Source organism: Epinephelus moara, chromosome 10 (assembly GCF_006386435.1).
Source record: "Epinephelus moara isolate mb chromosome 10, YSFRI_EMoa_1.0, whole genome shotgun sequence".
Taxonomy (NCBI): Eukaryota; Metazoa; Chordata; class Actinopteri; order Perciformes; family Serranidae; genus Epinephelus; species Epinephelus moara.
Window position 1 is genome coordinate 15,844,685 of NC_065515.1, and position 22,354 is coordinate 15,867,038.

The 22,354-nt window shown below is 40.9% G+C and overlaps 1 protein-coding gene across 1 annotated transcript; it reads left to right on the forward strand.

The window, feature by feature from the left end:
- Positions 1-8,912: 8,912 nt before the first annotated feature.
- Positions 8,913-21,545, forward strand: lhx4 (LIM homeobox 4). The gene is made up of 6 exons (XM_050055629.1): positions 8,913-9,252; positions 13,047-13,218; positions 15,311-15,513; positions 16,088-16,242; positions 17,144-17,315; positions 18,178-21,545. The coding sequence occupies exons 1-6, from the start codon at positions 9,174-9,176 to the stop codon at positions 18,564-18,566; spliced, it is 1,170 nt and encodes a 389-aa protein (XP_049911586.1). The 5' UTR covers positions 8,913-9,173; the 3' UTR covers positions 18,567-21,545.
- Positions 21,546-22,354: the final 809 nt, after the last annotated feature.

Sequence of the window (22,354 nt, forward strand, 5' to 3'; positions counted from 1 at the left end):
TTCACTTACGTTTTAACAGGTCTGACGCTACTATGCGCCCCGGCTGTATCTAGGCTAACGGCTAACATGCTAACTATTATTTTTATGTCACTAGTCACTTGAAACAAATTTAGGATGATAGGAGACAGGTTGAAATAAACCGAAATTTCCCTTTAAAGGAAAAATCATTAGGTGTTGGGCTACTCTTGTGTGTGTAGTTGCACAGTTATGCTGCAAGCTTAACTTTACAGCAAGATGGCCTTCGAAATAAACATATTATAACGATCTATTGTAAAAAATTAACTAGTATAAATTAGTAACATTAGCTCTCGTGCCAAGAAGAAACAAAGTGGTGACAGAAGTGTATGAACAGTGATACAGTGGAGAGTATACTGGCCATTTACAGTATACCACCTATCAGCCAAAAAGCCATTGGAATATATAGGAATTTACCCACTTCCTCCTTAGTAACCTTTCCCTCTACCCATGGGTGTATTACCGAACAGGCCTACCGGGCCCAGGCCCAGAGCCAGAGCCTTTGCTTTAAGTCACCATTATTAACTTTGACTTTCTTGTCAAAGAGCCTAGTCATTCATGTCAGTAACATAAGATGTGTCTCAATTCAGGGGCTGCAGCCTTGGAAAGCTGCATTTGAAGACCGATTTTGTCACAGCGGTGCAACCAAGGTTATCCCATTTTGAAGGCTCCTTCAAATGTAGCTGAGAAATGTTGCCTTCTTTCCCAGAATTTTGAGGATGCAATAGATGAATCCTTGGTGGTCCAACCTATCTGAAGATGCATTGTGCACCCGTGACGATTGGGTTGTTTTCATTATGGCTGTAAAAACAATGGACATAGCAACTGTGACGTCTCCCATTGGTTTGTGGACTCAAGTTTTAAAGCCTTGAGGCATTTCTGCGGGCACCATCTTGTTTTTTTGGAGCCATAAGTGTCCATATCTGGATGAGAGGCTGGCGCCGTGGAGCAGTGAGAGGTGGATCTGACTGAGAAGCCAAATATGCTATCAGCAGACAGTCTGTCACTCAAAGCGTCCCACCCCAAATCATATGTAACTTTAAGCTTTAATAAAATGTAAACAGTTGAGTTACCAAAAATATTCACCCACTGTACAGTTGTCATGAAAGGAGGAATTAGTTATAGAGACCAAATCCAGGGGGAATTTTATGTATCCAGGCCCAGGTGCCCATTTTGTCATAATCCACCTAGGCCTCTACCGGGTAGTACACCCACCTCATTAACTACCACAACACTAATCTAGTAAAATATATGCAGAGTCCTCAAAAGTAAAAATAATAAATTACATGAACAATAGCAACTTAAATGTTATCAGCAACACATTAGGCTCAGGCTCTCAACATCCCCTCCATATGGAATTTCAAATGCTTCCATCAGGGCGGAGGTTTTGCCTCCCTAAATGTAGCACTAAACATTACAGATCGTCCTTTGTCCCGTCTGCTATCGTTTATCTTAACCAGCAGTGACCACTAATTGTCCATGATTTACCTCTGACAGTGTGTGATAGTGGTTTCTGTGTGTTATGTGTTATACTGTCTGTTTTTCTGTACTAATGAGTACTGTCTGTATCTCAAATTGCCCCTCAGGGATATAAAATTTTTACCTTACCTTACATTACCTTACCTTACCTTACCTTACCTTACCTTACCTTACCGCTCTGTACTGTACCATACCGTACCGAACCATACTGTACCTTACCTTCACTTACCTTACCTTACCTCACCATACCGTACCGTACTGTACCTTCACTTACCTTCACTTACCTTACCTTACCTTAACTCATGGTACCGTACCTTACCTTACCTTATCATACTGTGCCGTATCTTACCTTACCTTACCTTAGCTTACCGTACCATACCTTACTTTACCTTACCTTATTGTACTGTATCATACTGTACCATACCTTACCGTACTGCACTGTATCATACCATACCGTACAGTACTCTATCATATTTTACCGTACCGCACTGTACCGCACTGTACCGTACCTTACCTTACCTTACCTTGCCTTACCAGGCCAGAGTGCTGGAATAATGGCCAGCATTGTTTATAGTAAATTGGTTGCAGAGAAATACAGCATCACAAATCAACAGTCACAGCTATAATAAAACCTTGAAGGTCAAGAACAAACTTTGAAACTCAACTTTTCAGCCAGTGTGGACAAGAAGTCCTTAAAGTGCTTAAGAAAAATTTAAAAAGAGAAGAAATTTGAACAATAACTGGATATCTGTCGATGAAGCTCATATGATATAAACGTCCACAGCAGATCAACTTCTTTTTGTAATTTCCGTTTTACTGAAAATGTCCAGTTCATTATGTGGCATTCACTCAGAGATTCCGGATTACTTTCTTCAGAACTTTTCCTGTGTTTATTCACTGCAAAACAAATGTGGTGCACTGAGACGTTGTTGTGTTATGAAAGCAGGGAGTGAAGGGTAAAAACCTCACCTTGCTGCCCTGTTGTTGTCTTCCATAAATTAGACAATGTAGGGTTTTATAGTCGCTCCTCTCCTGTATGCTCTCTGCCTCGATGTTTATTACCCCTCCGGTATTGATATTAAAATGCAGGAGGGGCCTGATGCATTTTTCTGTCATCTCTCTTTCTGACTTTAATAATACTATAAAGCTTCCTGCTGTGGACAGAGCGAGAGAGAAGGGAAGGAGAGTGAGGGGGGGTGAATAAATTATGAAAAGGAGGTTAATATATGGTGTTGGTATATATCACATCCAAACTAAGCCAGATCTCCTTTCAGTTTTAAACATTCAGCCTTTAAAAGGCAGGAGTCAAGTAGGGTCAGATCCATCTTATTTTACTGCTCTGTTCCCTCCCCCTTCATGTGGACGCTCATCTGCTGATCTCCCAAACGTCTCATCTCACCATCAGTGTGCTGGGATGCTGTTTGTCCCAATGAGGCTGTCACTTTGCTGCACTGCCAGTCGGACAGTAATCAACCAAAACAAACCGGGAGCGTGTATTTCTGTCTGTTTCCAACCTGTTTACAATCAATATCTGTCCAGCTGTGTGACTGCGTGTCCTCCCATGTTGGTTTGTGTACCTGTTGTGTGTGTTTTCAATGACTTCAAGGAGAAGTATCTTTGATTTTTAGCAAATTGGGAGTCCTTGCAGTTCATCTGTGCACGGCAGATAGTGCAGGAGTGTGGACAGGAGGGAGGGAGGATCAATAACCTCCTACTATCAACTGCATTTAGGGCTTGATAATATGCTCCACTGCACTATTTTAATTTCAACACAAATCTGACCTTTACTTCTTCTCTTCTCTTCTGTTTCTGGTCTTTTATGCTCCGGTCTCCCCCCCTCCTCCTTCAGTGTTAGCATATAGCTTACAGGAAGTGAAGGTAATGACGTTGGAGACGATCCAACACTTGTCAGTCACTTTGTTTTCATTCACTCAGCTGACTCTGCTCCTGTCATTGAAAGTGGGAAGATTCACTCCACTCTGCTCCTGTCATTGAAAGTGGGAAGATTCACTCCTCGCTTTCCACGAGAAATCTTGAGTTATAAATGGCTTTGATAAGACTTTGTTTAATTATTGTTTGTTTAATCTTTTTTTTTTTTTTTTTAATGTCAATGGTAAAATACAGCACTTCAGCATGTAGGACATAGGCTTTGTATATGAAACGAGGGCTTTGTGGTTCCTCTGCCAGATCATTTTAAGCATCAAACATTTAATGCCCTGCATTCTGGTGAATTTTCATGAACTTATTTGTGCCTTTTTGTTAATGATGTCAAAAAATAAAAATCCTCTGCTACTGTCATGTTACTGCCACTTCTTCCAAGGGGGCTCGGGGCACAGATGCACCTGTTCTAAATATTAAGGGGAGCATGTCTCCTCTGTCCCCCCCAAAAATCTACACCTATGTAAGCATCCAGTGTCTCAGGTAGACAAAAATTAGCTGGCGGTCAACTTTAAATTGAGATGTACTCATGAGACAATGGGCCCCTGGGCACAGATATGCAGACAGGAGGAAGACACAGATTTTATGGTGGTTTTGTGGCTTTGTAGTCGTTAAGCATTTTTCTTGTGTTTTTTTTTGTGATTTTGCTCTTTTGGTTTTGTGTCGCGTTGTATTAATTTCATGTATCCCTGTGGTTGTTTTGCCCATTTTTGTAGTGAGTTTGCATCTCTTTGTGGTCTTTTTGAGTCTCTTCCTGGTCAGTACATGTTACTTTAAGTGACATTTTGCAGGTGAAGACCCATTTAGTAATCTGTCCATGTGTGTACTGTTTGTTGTGTCTTGGTTAGTCCTCTGAGATTTGTAATCCAAATGGAATTAAGTACACCCTTGAAAAAAAGGTTACCTTTGGGAAACTGTCAGACCCTCACCTTGAGGGCTCTGAAGGAAATCCTCCTCAGATCAAACTCTGACAGTAGAACAAACAACTGTTAATGGAAGTCTTTGAGAACCATGGTGGTGAGAAATACAGAGCCTAGTACTAACATTTTGCACATATGTTTAATGTGGGGTTTTTCCTGTGATTTTTTGTGTCATAGTTCTTGTTGTGCACTCATCAGTCTCATTCAGGCATTATTGGTTACAAGTTTCAGATCAATAGGTCCCACATTTCTCACATTTCTCTGTCACAAAGGAATGAGTCAAACTTAACATGCAAGTTTTGTTGAGCTTGATTTAAAAAAAAACAAAAAACATTTGTGCTCACAGTTAATAACTGAAGAGATTCAGAATTTACATTAAAAGAGGAGAACTATTTATATATTTGATTTTTACATAAAAACTATGTACACACATGCACCCATACAGTCATACTCCTACACACCACACATCACTTATATACAATTATGTATATATTTTAAATACCAGAACAGCTTTCACCCTGTGTGTTCTGCACTGGATGTGTGTAAGATCGTTGCTGCTCCAAGGCAGTCTACTTTTTCAGGATTTCATTCATTAATTTACTCTCCAGGCTTATGTAGGCTCATGCAGTGGGCAGCATGCAGGGTAACATCTTGGGCAGGTGCCAGTGAATCACGGGACTAAAATTAAACTGGATAATATATCTGAATTATGTCTTTGCTGTCCAGAGAAATTAAAGGAAAAAAAACCCTCCAGAGTTTGTCAGTGCATTTGATTTAGTAATACCACTGAAAATAATATAATAATAATACTGATGATGATGAAACTGGGAATTTTCTGTAATGTTTGTGACAAGTGCAGACTTTATAAACCTGCAGGGTGTCTTGAAAATAATAAGACTCCTCTCTCAGGTTATTTTTAAAACCTCCATCAGGTCTTTCATCAGGCAGGCTTGGCTGGACTGTTGCACGAGTTATTTGAGTCAAATGAGCCTATTACCGCCTCGTCTTAGCACGACAGGGTCAGGTTCAATCAGGGAATTGGAAAATATCATTTCTGACGGGAATAGATTTCGTTTGTTCAACCAATCTCTTCTACTAATTACCCAAATGGACAGGAGCTGTCAGGAGACAATAACTATTCCCTAATAGAATTTGCCCCACAAGTGCAATTTAATTTTCTCCTCCGTGCTCTCTCCTAAGGTTTCCCCCCTCGCTTTCTGCCTCTCTCCCTCTCTCTGTTCCTCTCCTGCTTTCGGACCAAATGCTTAGGGACACGGTGCCATCGCTACCTAATGTTGTTTTGTCAGTGGAAGCCGGGGAGATTGTGGACTGTTTCTGTGCGAGCTGCGGCTCATCCTGCTGAGAAAAACCCCCCTTCAGCGGCGGCATGGAGGAGAAGAGGAAGAGGAGGAGGAGGAGGAGACAGTCTGCCTCAGAATCACCGGCGAGCTGCGGTGATTAGGTAGGTCTGCACGGTGGTGTTATATATTCATCCTGCAAGCATGGAGGGGATTTACAGTTCTCTAAAGTATGCATCTGCTCTGAAGTAAAGTCGTTGAGATGTGATGCATTTTGTTTTTTATTGATCAAAACCGTCACGGTGGATTGTAAGTGCTGTTTTGCAGTCATTTGCACACAAAGTGAGTGTGCGGTGTGGAGTTGTCACCATTTGTAATGTGCATGTGCTCTTGTGCTGTTTGATTTTGTTTGTGTGTGTGTGTGGGTGGCTTATTGACCTCTGTATAACTGGAAATAATATCCAACATATTAATACATAAATCCTGTATTTACACACATAAAAAATAATAAATTAAACCCATTAAATATGTGATGTTTTGGCTCGTGATAAACCAGGCCTGCTGCACAGGCACAGTTAGATATGACAGCACAGGGTGACACACACACCTGTGTTATCAGCTTGCTCTCCCTGCACAGATGGATGTGTTTCTGTATTTCTGACTCCCTGCTCAGTAAGATGGATCTGTGAATCTCACATGTCAATGAACTCGTCCACTGAAATATTAGATCTAATTAGAGGTGGCTGGGTCAACAGCGGTGGCAAAGGAGTCGCCCTCTGTGTGAATTATTGCCCGAGAGCTGCTTCCTCCACAGCTTTTTTCCTCTCTCTTACAGTAGCACCTACACATGGACAAAGATCCGTCATTTCTCCTATCTCAGAGAGTGCATTATTATTCTAATCATTTCATCATTATTCTTGCTCTGCTTTCTCGTGTTTGAGTGCATTGTTTAAGGATAAAAAATGATTTGGTGTTTTGTTAAATCTGATTTATGCGTGAGGGCCTAGCAGTAAACAACTGGTTGGATTTTGTCAATATTAAAATATAGATTTTGCAGCCTAATTATTCATATATCACCTCATCTTTTAAATATTTTCAGTCATCTTGTGCAGTGTATTTTTCTTGATGGATCCAGATGTGCATTGTTTTGCAATTCGTTTTGTCAATCCCACTTTTTTTTTTTTTTTTTGGTGCCATCTCATTTAACGATGCAAAAAACGCCATTTAGTGTCCCACCAAACCAGATGTGCGGGCTCACATCTTTTCTCTTTCTGCATTTTGCATCCGTCAATTATTCTAATTGTGTTGCCCTTTGCTGACAGGTTAAGAGCATTTTTATCTGCATTGTTTTCCAGGGCAGCTAAAGGGGTCTCGATACCAACAATCAGAGTAATTGAATAGTTGAATAAATTGAATGATCTTGAGGGGAAAAGTGTATAATGAAAATAAAGTAAGACCAGATGACTCCTTTGCTGCACATGCACGCCATAGATGGATGGATGGATGGATGGATGGATGGATGGACACCTGGCCTGAGAGACTGCAGCTTTGAATCGCTTTGATAGAAAAAAAATATTCCAGTATTATCCCATGCCTGCTTTTTTAATCAGCTTGATGTGCGTTTTCATTTTACTAAATTACATTTGAAACATTAACCACACAAGGCGCACGGCTTATGGGATTGAGGGTCCCTCCAGTATATAAACGGTGTGCGACAATGGAATAAACAGTCCGATGGAAATATACGGGAACAGATATGAGGATAAATCAGCATAGTGTAGCAGCAAAGACAATGTGTCTTGTTTGAAATGGACACACGCAAAATCTCATTTATTTCCCCCAAAGCTGGAGGACACTCATTTGTGTCATTTGTGCACACACTTTCTGCACACTGCAGATTGTTCATTGATAATTGAATTCCAATTTCTTTAAATATATTCTTTAGTGGAAATATTTTTCCACACACAAAAAAAATTCCATACATTTTCTGGGGTTAACAATAAATGTAGAGCATCTTTTTTAAAAAAAATAATTATTATCGTCATTTTAATTATAATTGTGGCACAGAAATGTGTTGAATTGATAACATGATAATAATTATTGTATCAAATAAATTATTTAAAATTTATATAAATAAAATATTGATTTGTAAAATTAAAAAAAAAATTAGAAACCTAATTTCTAGTTCAAAATTAACTCTGGTTGCAGTTAAGCGTGTATCCAGATGTGTCTGTGCAGATGTGGTGTGACCTGCAGACGGACTCCCTGTTGATGAAAACTACCTGCGCCGCGTTTGGAGGCGGACCGGCGGGGGGAAAGCACCACTGTGTGCTTTTCTTTCCACGCTTGAAGTAAATTGGAAGCGAAGATTGAGTTCATCTAGCTTGAACTAGCGGCCCTCCGGGGGGAATATCTTATCCGGGAGAGCAGTCTCAGACGATGGGGTTTGAAATGAACAGTGTCAGGAGGACTGCGCCCAGACTCCTAATCCTACCTGTCACTGAGAGCTGAGAGACATCCAGCTGGATGGGCGCTGCTGCCACGCTGCCGGGAGAGTGTACACGGCTCAGGCAGGTGAAGGTGCTGTGGATTTGACTCAGACATGTGTCCAATAATAACACTTCTGTGTGTGGTTTCACTGTTGCTCCGAGTGAAACCTTTTCACTGTGAAATGATATTTAAACTGAGACAAGAGGGGAAAACGTGTGCACGAATATCCTTCTATTTTGTGGGAGATATTATTTCATGTTGCCTAGCCTATACATGCACCTTTCATATTTGCAACCACGTGCAATGACAAAAACTTGCATCTTGTCTAAAGCATCTTGTGCATGGGGAAGATATGTGCAGCAGTGAAACCTTTAAGGACAGCTCCCCTTTCTTTATGAATGCTCTTATTGTTAATTCCCAAAACAAAAGTGAGCTGTTCCTCGTTTTCCTGGCTGCATGGATGTCACCCCCACCCTCCTCCTCCTCCTCCTTCTCCGCCTTCTTACCAGAAGGAGCCCTGCTGGCCCGGGGCCCCTCCAGGAGCCACTGCAGTGAGCTATTTATGGTCTCCACAGGAACAAGGTCCCGCCTCTCCGGAGACATTTTCATATACCATGTTAGACGCCTCTCCTCCTCTCGCTTTCTCCTCCTCTGCTTGTACACCTATGGAGGATGCTTTCCGCCCCCGGGGGCCTCCTCTTCCTGCGCTCCCATTGGCCCCCGGTGAGCCTCTGCCGCGGTGACGTCAGGCCCCGCCGCCCCTGCAGCGCTGAATGGACCGAGCAGCCTGTCTGATTCACTCCAAAACAGCTCGGCACGGCACGGCACGGACATCATCCCGGGAATAGAGGCATAACAGGGATAGAGGCTTGACGGGGGGACAGCGAGGACAGAGAGCCTGCAGAGAGGAAGGAGAGAGGCCTCATCATCAGCAGCATCATACTTTTGTTTCTCTCCAGAAGACAGGACGGGGGAGTGCGCCCACCGTGTTGCGGGTGTATGTGCGTGCGTTTGTCTCCCGGTTTGGATCACGATGATGCAAAGTGCGGCGGTCCTACCGACAGAGAGTCCTGTAAAGAGTTTACCGGAGATTCTCGGAGTGCCACTGCAACGTAAGACATTTTTTACCCTCCTTTTTTTTTGGTGTCGATTATCAGTGTGGAAAGCGGCTGGCGGGTGCAACCTGTCCTGCAGGGTTTGGCTGTAAGGGAGAGGGGGGTTCAGTTACAGTAACTCGGCCGAGGATGAGGATGAAGAGAGGAGGCTGAACCTCTCTGTCTTAGACTGTCACGTACAGGCCAATGATGTGTCATGCTGCTTATATTTCAACGAGCATAGACGTCTTAAATAATACTAATTATTGGCCTCAGAGCCAAGCAGAGACCATCCCGCATGTCCATGAATCTTTGCAGCCTCGCCGGGCTCTGCAATAGGCTGCAACACTCACAGTGCAAAGGATGGCACTTAGGATGAAATAATAATTCTCTTATTTAAAAAAACAGCTTTTAATATTCCAGTTTGGCCTCAAACTTTGCTGCATCCTCTGTCAGGTTGCTGGGCTCACAGTGAGCCTTCAGAGGCAGCTGTTAATTTGTAAACGAGCCTGCATGGTCAAGAGATCAGACGCAGTTGTCATCACCCATCAGACAAACACACACTGACTTTGATTGACACGCATTACTGGGTCAAATCAACGCCTCATACGTTTTATTTAGTCGATTTCGCCTCTGATACAAGGCCTATATTTCTGTTTTTATGTTTTGCAATTAAGAATGATATAAATAATTCGTTTTGGCCACTATTTAACAGATATTCATCACAGTTATTCTGCAGCATCCCATTGTAGTTTCTACCTTTAAGCATCAAAGGCGAGAATTACCTTACATCTGTTCGTCCCGGCGTGTTAATCTGTCCCAGGCCCTTCATAATCTGATCGTGCAATCAAGATAGAAGTGCAATGGGATACATCTCTGCTCTGACCTAATTATTCAGAGGCGAGGTGCTCAAATGTACAGATGGACCTACTCTAATAGGCTAAAAACAAAAACAAAATTTGATAACACAGGGAGATAATTAATAGAGTGCTCCCTGGTTTCAAAACACTCATAATAAAATGTGTTGTAGCTCTGAATATTTAAGTTAATGGCCTCTAAATTACCGCAAAAATACAGAATAATTGTTTTATTTGTGGCACATTACTGTTCAGTGTAACAAAAATACAGGTGGTGCCATTTGGAGTCCCTCGCAGCCTGTTCAGCAAAGTATTTAAATGAAAAAAGAGACTGTATGTGCTCGGCTTATGCTCTTTAATTTTATAAATCGAGGCAGATTAAAAGATTGGATAAGGATCCTGCCACTCAGCCCCCTGCGGTACCAGCATTCATCCTGGATTTAAACCTGGATTATTCCAGGAATAAAAGCAACAGCGAATTTATCTAAACATTTATTCTACACCGTGGACAGAGTGCTCTGCTGACTCAGGGCAATTACACCCAAACTTTAACCTGCAGGCTATTAGTCTGGGATATAAAGTGTTTACCTCACGTTTAATTACCACAAATCATTCGACAATTGAAAGTATGAGAGGCTGCCAGAGTGCACTTATTCTTATATAGGGGAGGGGAGAGGAAAAAAAAAACCCTGTTAAAGCAGTTTGGAGTTCTCTGAAAATGTGTTTCACTTCTTGTGTGTGGGATGATGGAGGCGATGAGACTGGATGGTCGGAGTGAATTGAAGGAGTGGAGTGGTGGCAACTGATACTGAGATATGAAGACCTCCTGGACACACGAGGTTTACTCTCTCTCTCTCTCTCTCTCTCTCATACACACACACACACACACACACACACACACACACACACACACACACACACACACACACACAGGAGCTGGACAGTGGACCCTCTGCCAAGATCGTGCTGCTGTCCTTTCAGCACCACTTCTCTCGGTTTCGCTCAGCTTCATCCACCCACCACTTATCTCCAGATATTTAAAACGACTCTAATTTCTCCTCACATAAAAAACAAGATCAGTGCACCTCTTTCCAAATATATTTTTCTATTATCCATGTGCGACTTGACTCACTATCAAGGTGGGAAAAGGCCAGTGCAGCCGATGATCCTGTGTCTGTGTCTGTGCAGGAATGTTGCTCTATTTACTGTGTGCATCGCTTGGGCCGGATATTTTCTGCAACATGCATCCCTCCCTCCTCCCTCAGAAAAACGACACCTAATCAAAAATATTAATATGCTTTTTCCACTGATTTAAACATATTTAATTTTAGCCACAAATGCCTCAAATTAAAGCTGCAAAAATGCAAAAACACACATTTTAAATATATAAAACGCGTGTCCACATCCTGTGCAGGCTGCTCAGACCTCCATGTTGCATTAACCGGGAGCTTTGTGTGTTTCTTTGCAGACTGTGTGCTGTGATGAGATTAAGGCGGTTATTGTTAGATGATGTTTTGTCTCGACAGTAAACAGCCTCGCCGCCGCAGCCAGTGTGTGTGAGTGTGTGTGTTTATAGCTGCTGGGTGTTTTCTGACGTTTGCTCTGTCCATTTCTCCTCCATATTGATTTTTCATTATCGGATATCATGTGGATGTTTGACTAAGTGAAGCCGCGAGAGACAATTTAGTAAATATAAATGCACTGCCATTTACAGAATAATTAAAGATGATTAAAGGTTGTTTTTTAGATGATGGGAGGAGGCCTTTTTCATGATATAAATCTCTGTTAAATAATTATCTGTTAAAGGATGCCTTTAATTATGTGTAAAGACACTTAAATGTCTTTAAAATGGTAGCAGTATATTAATAGACTAAATTAAGGTATCTGGTTGTGAGGGTTCAGCTTTGAGAGGAAATGTGTATTTTGTTATAGTTACATATTTGACTGGTTCATGAATTAAATTTCTTTTTTTGTAATTTACTGTAGTAGTTAATCGATGCCGCTGCAGAATTATGTGAAGGAAGGTTAGATATTGTATGGTCCCTGTTTCTGTAGATGTGCACATGTGGTCTGCTGCTGCATCCCAGATGTGTTTTTCTCGTCTCGTCTTTTTGTGAATCTCGCCTTGACCCCAACATATAGCTCCTATAAAACCATCTAGAAAAATAACCAGGCTTCAGAGGTACAGAATTGTGTAACAAAATCAATAATGATGAAAAATAAATTAAGAAAATATCATTAAAAATAAGTATCTCTGCACTGCTGGGAAACAGCTCCGAGTTCAGCACCTTGGACAGTGACGGACACTTTTTACAAAGCGCTTTAAATACAAAGGTTAGCAGACAATTTTATTTATTTTTTCAAATATCATTATTATTATTATTATTATTATTATATTATTATTAAAGACAAAAAAAAAACCTAATTAATAACACGATATATAAGGATTAAAAATAAGAAAGCAGCGAGACAAAAGCGGGTCAAAAATATAATAAAAATAACATTCAAAAAACAAATAGGACCAAGATTTAAAAAAAAAAAATGCATCACAAGGTTATATGATCAACCTTGTGATGCATTTATTTTAAATTCTTGGTCCTTTTATTAATTAAAATTAAAATTACATCATCTAAATTAAAATATTAGACTGATAAAAGCTTTTGAAAATGCATCTTGTATCTTTGAATATCATATAATTTAATACAACTAATAATATAAATGTATCACTTGACATATTGTGAGGACTGAGCTGCAGGTTGGGACATGATGGAGGGAAAACTCACTTGTTTTAATGCGCAAATTCAGATTTAAATTCATGTAAGCGTTAATGAAACTGTTGTTATTTTACTGTTTAATAACGCGTGCATTAAAGCATTTATTTCTGTGGATATCATGGGTTGCTCACCTCTGTCTTTATTCACTGTCTCTGTGTGTGTTTTGTTGTTTCCCCCGCAGAGATCCCTCAGTGTGCCGGCTGTAGTCAGCACATCCTGGACAAGTTCATCCTGAAGGTGCTGGACAGACACTGGCACTCCAAGTGCCTCAAGTGCGCCGACTGTCAGACTCCGCTGGCGGACAAATGTTTCTCCCGGGCAGGAAGCGTCTACTGCAAAGAGGATTTTTTCAAGTCAGTGTCTTTTATTATTTGGCTTTGTTATTCACGTTTATATGTCTTCATAATTAAGCTAACGTTCAGCTCTCTGAAATAATTAGCTGGTGTCTTGGCCTGAACTGTGACCGGAAATACGACTAACGTCAACAAGATGAAATTCAGACAAGCTAACGTTAGCTTAGTTGCACCAACGGAAAGTTACATTTTGGTCATTTTTACCACTAATTAATATGACTGTATACCATATAACTGATTCTGAGGGAATAAGTCTTTAATTAATTTGTCTATATTTGATATTTACTTTTATATGACTTCATAATTAAGCTAAATAATTAGCTGGTTTCTTGACCTGAACTGTGACCGGAAATACGACTAACATCAACAGGATGAAATTCAAACAAGCTAACATTAGCTTAGTTGCACCGACGGAAAGTTACATTTTGGTCATTTTTACCAGTAACTAATGTGACTGTATACTGTGTAACTGAGGGAGATAAGTCTTTAATTAATTTGTCTATATTCGATATCTACAAAATAACCTACTGGTTTATATTTTATCTGGTATAAAATGAAACTAGCAATATTAGCTTAAATCGTTAGCCTACTTACGTGCTATTAGCATGTTAGCATTACCCCTTTAGCTTACATCTTTTTTTCTTTTCTTTTTTAGGAATTTAAACAGTTACCTTTTAAAAATTTTTTTTTTTAGAAAAGCATGCTTTATTATAATGAAAGAAGATATATTTTTAAATTGTTTTTACAGTAAGGTTTTATCTTTAAGTACATTTTATTATTTATTATAAAATTATAAACCATAATATCCAGCATTTTTTTTCAATATTTTGATATGGTATGGCATTAATCATAATTTTTCAAATAGTATTTATTTTTCCCCTTTTTATTAAAAATTATTTTCTAATCGTTAAAATGATTTTGTATTAAACAGCTATCATTTTCTGATATAAAATGATACCATTAGTAAGCTCAAGGCAACTCAGTGGACTATTTGCTGATTTATTTCAGAACTGAAAAATATGTTGATGCAGATAATATTCATATGTATTCATAATTTCCATTTTTACTGACCGTTTCGTACTGCTGACATAATGAGAGAAACAAAAATATCAGTACAAGAACTCAAAAACTCCTTTTCTGTTTCCGTTTTCACTCTCTCCTTTCTTTCTTTCTTTCTTTCTTTCTTTCTTTCTTTCTTTCTTTCTTTCTTTCTAACGATTGGATTTCTGAGGCATTACAGAAGAAAATTGAGTTTGACTTTTATCCAAAACAGGATCAGCAGATCCAAGCTTTTTACTAAATCATGTTTGAAAGGTTTTAATGCTCAAAGCTTGAATGAGACCTAAAGAGCTCTGGAGTCTTAACTGAGAGCTAACTGTATTAGCCGACCCCGGGGGACGGCAGGGAGACGTTTGCATGTTCCAACTGTGGCGAGGGACACGTGTGACTGGAGAACATGTACATACATAAACACAGAGATACACACATGTGTAAACGCACAGATTCAGTGGTGTATGCTTCCCGGTAGTGATTTGGAGGCTTCACCTTGCTCTTTTTTATTTCTGTGGGTTGGTTGTGTGATTTAAAGCCTCTCCTGAGTCAGTGTTTTATTGGTTCTCCTCAGGGTGTGTTTACTGTGAGCACCCCTCCTCCTCCTCCTCTTCCTCTTTTTCCTCTTCTTCCTCTTCCTTCACCTCCTCCTCCTCCTTAGCTTTCAGGACTTCATCTGCAAACACATAAACATGCAAACATGCACACACACACTCACACAGGCGTGCACACGCCACACAGTGCATTGATCGTCTCCATCCATCAACCTGCGGACAGGTCTATCGTTAACAGAAATGCAGTCCAGTGCTGATTTTTCTCTCCACAACAGCTGGAGCTTCTATTAATACAGACACTGTGCCATCATTCTTGGCTGCAGTTGAAGAAATATCTGTCTGGCATGTGAAATTTTAATCTAGGTTGGTCTCGCTATCTCCACCAGCCTGTAAAGTGGGCATAAATAGGAGAGGGATGTCAGTCTACCCTGCTGGTGTTTTGCATTTAATGTTCTAATGGCAGCTCTCTTCTTCATGTTTTCCTGCAGGCGTTTTGGAACAAAATGTGCATCATGCCAACAGGGGATCCCTCCGACGCAGGTTGTGCGGAAGGCGCAGGACTTTGTGTATCACCTGCACTGCTTCGCCTGTATCATGTGCAGCCGGCAACTGGCCACCGGGGACGAGTTTTACCTCATGGAGGATGGGAGGCTGGTGTGCAAGGTGGATTATGAGACTGCAAAACAAAACGGTAGGTTGGGATGCATCCAAAATATTAACATCAGCTAAAATCCAGTCAATTGAAAGGAAAAATACAGGCTGAAACTTTACTTAAAAAGATTTGTTTAAACGATTATGACTCATTTATATCCATACAGTCAGACACGGCCTGTGTGAGTCAGCCTTTACTAAATCAGAATCACAGCAGAGGATGTGACAGATGAAGCTATGTACATTGTGTAATGCAATGAAATGACTACTGACTGTGGATCTATGTTGTTTGTCGTCTGGGTGTGTATGCTGTCTCTTTCCCTCCCTCTCCTCTGAGATTTCCATGCATCTCTGATTGATTATGTAAAGTGAAGCTATGCTCTTATATGGTGGGGCCCCAATAACTACATTCCTCTGGCACTCAGGCTGTGTAGATTTATGTCCTCTGCTGTGGGAGTGGGACAGATGCACAAGGACAATAATACACTTCCATACATGACCATTCACTTCATTTAACGCGCATACACTCCACGCAAAGGCCGAGGGGCACCGGCTGTTAAGGCAACGTGATGAATGTAAGAAGAAGTCACTCACACTTGTAATGATGTTTTCAGATGATTCAGAGGCGGGGACCAAGCGACCGAGGACCACCATCACGGCCAAGCAGCTAGAGACCCTCAAAAGTGCCTACAAAAACTCGCCGAAGCCGGCACGCCACGTCAGAGAGCAGCTGTCCTCGGAGACGGGGCTGGACATGAGAGTAGTGCAGGTAGAGGATTTTGTCTATTGTCCATATTCCTGCAAAAGGCTCTCTGTTATCTGCAACGTCGACAAAAAGCAGTAGCAAAAAGACAACATCATGTCACTCTGATTATTTTTAATAATTATCACAAATGTGTTTGCCCCATACGACCTGACTACAAGTTGAGCTCCTTAGGTTGCTACTTAATGTTCATTATAAAAACAGATCATGTAAAACCAGTATACAAGCCTTTATTATCAGACTTTGGAGCTAAAAAGACTTCATTTTATTTAAAAGATGAACAAAGACACGATAAAACACATCTTAATGATATCTCAAACTTAATATTTTTTACTTTACTCTATGGTCAGCTTTAACATTTCTTTCAACGATATTTTCTTTTTCTGTTTATTTAATATTCAGTTGTGAATCTTTTTGCACCACTATTTTGAACAGTGTTTTTTGAAGTTTATTTAGATGAGAATCAGGAAATTATTTTAGAGGTGGTTAGGTATTCCACCATGTATTCCAATGTGTTCACAACTATTTTGTGTCAAACTAAATAGTTTTAAGATTTGAAGATCATAAAAATGTTGAATAATTCCAATTTAATGACAAAAAAAAATAATTCATGATGATTTTATCAGTTTTTATTTTCACTTAATGATCCAAGGTCAAGGTCGAAGCACATGGGGAGTTTGCGCCTTTTAAGTTGCAGCACCCAAACATTTTAAGTGTTGCCTTTCTATATTATTGTCCTTTTGACTTTTAAACTGGCCTTTGTTTTTCTATTGTGATGTGTATATGTTTTTTGCTATTTATTGATGGTACAGCACTGTACAACTCTTGTTGTTTTTAAAAGTGTTTTATAACTAAATTGGGATTGGACTGGATTTTGGATAACGATAATTGTTATTATCTGTGTCAGGTGTGGTTCCAGAACCGACGAGCAAAGGAAAAGCGCCTGAAGAAAGATGCAGGTCGACATCGCTGGACTCAGTTTTACAAAAGTGTTAAACGCAGCAGAGGAGGAACTAAAGTAGAGAAGGAAAGCTCGGCCGACGACGCAGGACTCAGTGACAGTGAACTCAGCTTCAGAGGTACGTGTTGTGTGGAAAACTTTAACTGAGTCCATATCTGTAATTACTAAAGAGAGAGATTCCTGAAAGGGAGTTGTCAGTCATGCTGTCGTGTTAATGGGATCAAGGGAGCCTACAAGCTGCTAAATGATACGGTGCAGCAGCACATGAATGTGTCTTTATGGCAATTCATTTGTTTTCTTGCATTGTTCGGTGCACGGTGTCAGGAAAATCCAAAATGGCATTCTCATTTCGCATTCCCCTCACACGTCCCCGCAGCCGCTGACGCATCCTCCTGTTTCCGTTTGTCGCCATGATGGAGCTTATTGCAAAAGAGAGAGGCTTCTTAGTGGGATGCAAACGACATTTTAGACATCCCTGTGTTATTTAATGTCCGCAAAACCCGTTTTGGGTAGTCATAAAAGTCTTCAAGCCACTTTTAAAAAGAAGGCCATTTTTATGAGAAATGAAAACATGGTGACAGAAACTCTATAAAGCATGTGAAGCTTTTAGTCAATTAGAGAGAAAGCGCTCTGGGGCATTGTTGTTATTGAAGCGGCTCGGGGGAGGGATTGATATGGAAACAAATATTTTGTGCTGCAGTAATTGCACACATACAGACCTCCTTTGTTCAAGAAGAAAGTGAAGCACATCCTTTCTCACCAACAAAACTCAAACGCTTGTCAGATACTTAGCAGTGGCTCAGCAGTCCACTTACTGTACCTGTGAAATTCACATAATGTTGCCACAATAAATCTTACTCATAAAAGCACTTAACTGTATTGAAATATAACAACTATATAATGCTCTTGCAGTCGACAGCTCTGTTGAAATGTTAAAGTTTTTACGCCCCTCATGCTAAGTGATGGTATCTCCACTACAGACGACCAGGTCCTGTCAGATCTCGGCCACACCAACGGGCTTTACGGGAGTGTCGGTGATGTGACCAACAGTGCAGTTCTGAACGGCGGCTTCTCTGTCGACGCAGCAGGACAACCCTACCACGACATCCGAGCAGGAAGCCCCTACGGTCTCCCTCAGTCGCCCTCCTCCATCGCCTCTCTGCCCGGCCACACCCCTCTCCTCAACAATCTGGGCTTCAGCATGGACAGTCTGGTGGCGCAGGGCGGGCCGGGCGGCGTGGGACAGGCTCTGAGGGCCATGGCAGGGGGCCCCACCTCAGACCTCTCCACAGGCAGCAGTACGGGATACCCCGACTTCCCCACCAGCCCTGCGTCATGGCTGGACGAGATGGACCATTCCCAGTTTTGAATCTAGAACACGACAGAAGATCGCTGTGGGGATAAAACAGACTCACAAGGCTTTTTACATTTCTTTCTTTCACCCTCTAAGACTGGTACGTTTTGTGACTTTGGGTGAAGAGGAGAAGGAAGAGAAGAAATGTGTGACTCCCTCAGCAGTCGTGACGGTGAGAAAACAACCGGGTCCAGATGTGTAGTCCGGACAAAAGCAGTGAAGAACACCTCCACACCGCTGAATGTTCAAAATCAACCCTGTATCATACAATTTTTGGTATCATCTGACTTTATTTTGTTCTTTCACTTTGAGAATGAGACTCTGTGGATTAATGCTCACAGGGGAGGTGATACTGTCGCCCCCAAAATAAACCATCCCTGTCTAACAGCTACAACAATAGGGCTACAATCTAGGTCAAAGTCCCTATGAGACCCAGGAGGCACCTGCATGCTTCTGATTCATGATGAGTAGGACTGCTGTCTGGCCATATCAAAGCCTTTTACATTGGCGATGCACTTTACTCTCCTCTTCTTTTTCTACACACATGGACAGGAATGCAGAGAGAGGACGAGAGAGAAAAAGAGGAGAGACATATGCACAAGGCAAAAACACAGTGTTTCATTGGGAGAGAAATTTACAAGAACAGTGGCACAAGTGTGAATTTTGAACCATGCTGATGTTTTTTAAATGTATTGCTGAAGCTTACAAGTTATTAGGAAGTAGATGGCCGTTGGTCTGTCTGTCCGTCTGTCCGTAGAAACCGATGTCTCCTCTGTTTGAATGAGGGCGAACTCTGTTTGCTACACAGCAGGTCTCTCTTCTATATTTATAGGTGCTTGACTTGTTCTTGTCTGTGTAAAAGCTGCCTGAGAACGGACGTCCGTCAGTATTAAATGATCTGTTTCTAGACTCGCCAGGCATCAAAGCTCAAGTGTTGGAGAACAGTCAAGAAGTTTAGGGTTCTGGAAAAATTTGACTCAAGTTAATATATCACACGTCTAAATTATTATTAATTTATTTTTTTGAATGCACAGATGTAAGACGAGCGGATGTCCATTAATAAGACATGCAGATTCCTTTGCAGATGTTATAAATTAGATGGTTATGCAACATTAATTTGACATTCGAAACACCAACAAGTATTAGCAGGAGTAAAAAGTCCCTTTGTGTTGGCTCCCCCTGTTTCCTCAGTCTGCTCCAGGCTTCTCTTGGTAATCTACTCAGTCCAACAGAGCTCTAGCTTTGCCTGCTATCAACCTACTTACTGACCCCAGATGTGTTGTCAATCTGTTCTCCCTCTGCCTGGCCTCCATGTCAGAGGGATTACCACAGAGCCCCCCACTATCACCCTACTGTTGCTTCAGTGCTGGCATGACTGCTGGGCTGATATGTTTCTTACAGTTCAGGCCACATCAGCTCCATCTTAAACCCCCCTCACACACACACACACAACAACTGACACAGGAGACTGATTCACAAAAAAGTCTCATGAAATACAAACTTTCTCTGAGCTGTAACGGCAAAAAATAGTTTGACTGACCTGTTGAGCATGTCAGAACCAGTAGCTATTCTATTAAAAACATCCTCATTCTTATTTCTGAAGAAAAGAAATCTTATATATGTGGTCACCTTTTCATGAAGAATTGCCAAGTCCTTTTTTTTTAACCAGAGCATCCTATAGAGTGGCGCAGGAATGAAGCCTAAAACCCGGAAATGACTTAGCATTTTTGCACTCCTGCTTTCTTCTCTTCTGTCTCGAAGCCAGTGGTTTTTCAAATGGGTTTTTGGTTAGTTGCCTAAAATAAGGTCTGTGGTTACAACAAGCTTAAGAGACTTTCACGTTTTGTTCTACGACATAAAATGCATCAGTAAATATCCCACTCTTGAATTCTGAAGCCTTTAGGTGTCCTAAAAAAAGGTGGCTGAATGAGACTAGAAAACGTCATCATGCGAAATGTGGTTTTAGAGCCTCGTTGTGGTGGTGACCTTAAGTCATGTGTCTACAATAGCTTTTGACTTCTGGCGATCGCATTTATGCTTCAAAACTCATAAAAGTGGTGTTGATTTGTTAAGATTATCTTGCTGAACAAAACGTGTAAGTCTTAAACTTTTGTTTGCCATAGAGGTTATTTTTTGCAATGATCCTGAATCCATTGGAAAAATACCATAGGCATTTTGATGACGGAATTAGGGCGACACTAACTTTCGTGTCGGCCTACTAAAAAAACAAAACATCATCCCTGCAGCACTCTATTTAAGAGCCAGAAAAACCAACAAACAGAAAGTAACACCATTAAGAAAATCGGGGTAACACTTTGGACTACAGCCTGCAGACTGCAGCATAATGATCGAGGAAATACATGATATCAATGAAATACTTATTGTATAGCTATACTGGGATTAAAACAACGGTACAGGGCAAGATGACAATAGGTTTGGGGATTAAAGGGGTTTGGAAAAAAAGAAGGTAACAGTGTTGATAGTTCAGTGACATTATGTTGCGGTATATTAATTTATTTTAAAAGTTATTGCTGTTTCTTGGGAACCAAACAACAGTTTTTCATGACCAAGCTAAGTCCTTTCTATACTCCACCCTAACTGCAAATTATTCCCAGTATTCTCCCCTTCTACATACCAGTAGATACCCAGTAAGTGTTTCACTGGTAGCCTACTTCATATCTATAAACTGTGAGATTTGCGGGCTGTAATCTGAAGTGTTCAGTCAATCATCCACAAACACATTATACCACTACAGTTTTGTTACGTCTGTGTTGCCTCAGAAGTTTGCATCTTAATTGTTGTAAATTTTGTACAGTTTGAAAACGTGTTGATCGTCTTGTTTCATGAGCGCTATTTATTATTATTGCCATGTGTCTTTGAAAAAGATGTAAAAGAGAGCACTGAATTTATTCATTTATGCCTTCTGTGTAATGGTATGAACCGTGTACAGTCAAATCTATATGAGGAAAATAAAGCTGAATTGTCTTTGGGTTATCTGCGAGTGCGTTTCTCTTTAACCGACCGGGCGGGCCTGCGGTGATGAATGTGAGAGTTAAGATTTTCAGCTAAACTTTGTTTTCGATATATCAAAAGAAAAATATGTGCTGTAGGTGTTTTTATTATTTTTGCCTTATCTAAACGCTCTTAGGGCGAGTTAACCCGCAAATTCATTTACCCATTGAGAGCATTTACCACACACTTAGGCCTCTATTCAATTGTGGAGATCCATTTAGTACCACCAGCAGACAGTGGTCAGTCAGTTAACAGTGATTGATGCTGCTTTCCTCTCTCGCTCTCGGGGTGGGGGGGGGTGACAAGAAAGATACATGAAGAGAGAGGGAGACTGAGAAAAAATAAAACAAGTGGGGAAACAGATGCCTCGCTGGCTTCACTGATCCTCTCAGTGCTAAAGAGACGCAGCAGCAGATTGCAGCGCTGCACTGTCAAATCTATCCTTAATCCCTGTGCTGTTAACTAATTGTAGAGTGCTTTGTGAAATATGGGAAAATACGCTTTGTGGTCAGGCAAAGAGGGAATATGGCCCATATGCCGGCAGTTAGCTTGTATGTCAATATGTCAAACTGCTAGAAAGACTCAGATGCAGGGCTGTAGCCAGGATTTTTAACCACTGAGGTCACAAGCACCATTTTCCTGAGGGCCATGATACACCAAGCCGACGGTCGGCCGTTAGTTGATGTCAGACTGACGGCATCTGTCACCCTAGTTTTTGTGTTCTGTCCAACACCATTGGCACTAGTCGGCCCTTGTTGGCTTTTTTTCGGCCGATTCAGCATGTTGAATCG

Bases quoted from the DNA above. Each gene is read 5' to 3' on its own strand.
- lhx4 (XM_050055629.1), top strand. From the start codon at position 9,174: ATGATGCAAAGTGCGGCGGTCCTACCGACAGAGAGTCCTGTAAAGAGT. The intron at 13,219-15,310 runs GTCAGTGTCTTT...GTTTTCCTGCAG, and splicing joins TGCAAAGAGGATTTTTTCAA to GCGTTTTGGAACAAAATGTG. The intron at 16,243-17,143 runs GTAGAGGATTTT...TATCTGTGTCAG, and splicing joins TGGACATGAGAGTAGTGCAG to GTGTGGTTCCAGAACCGACG.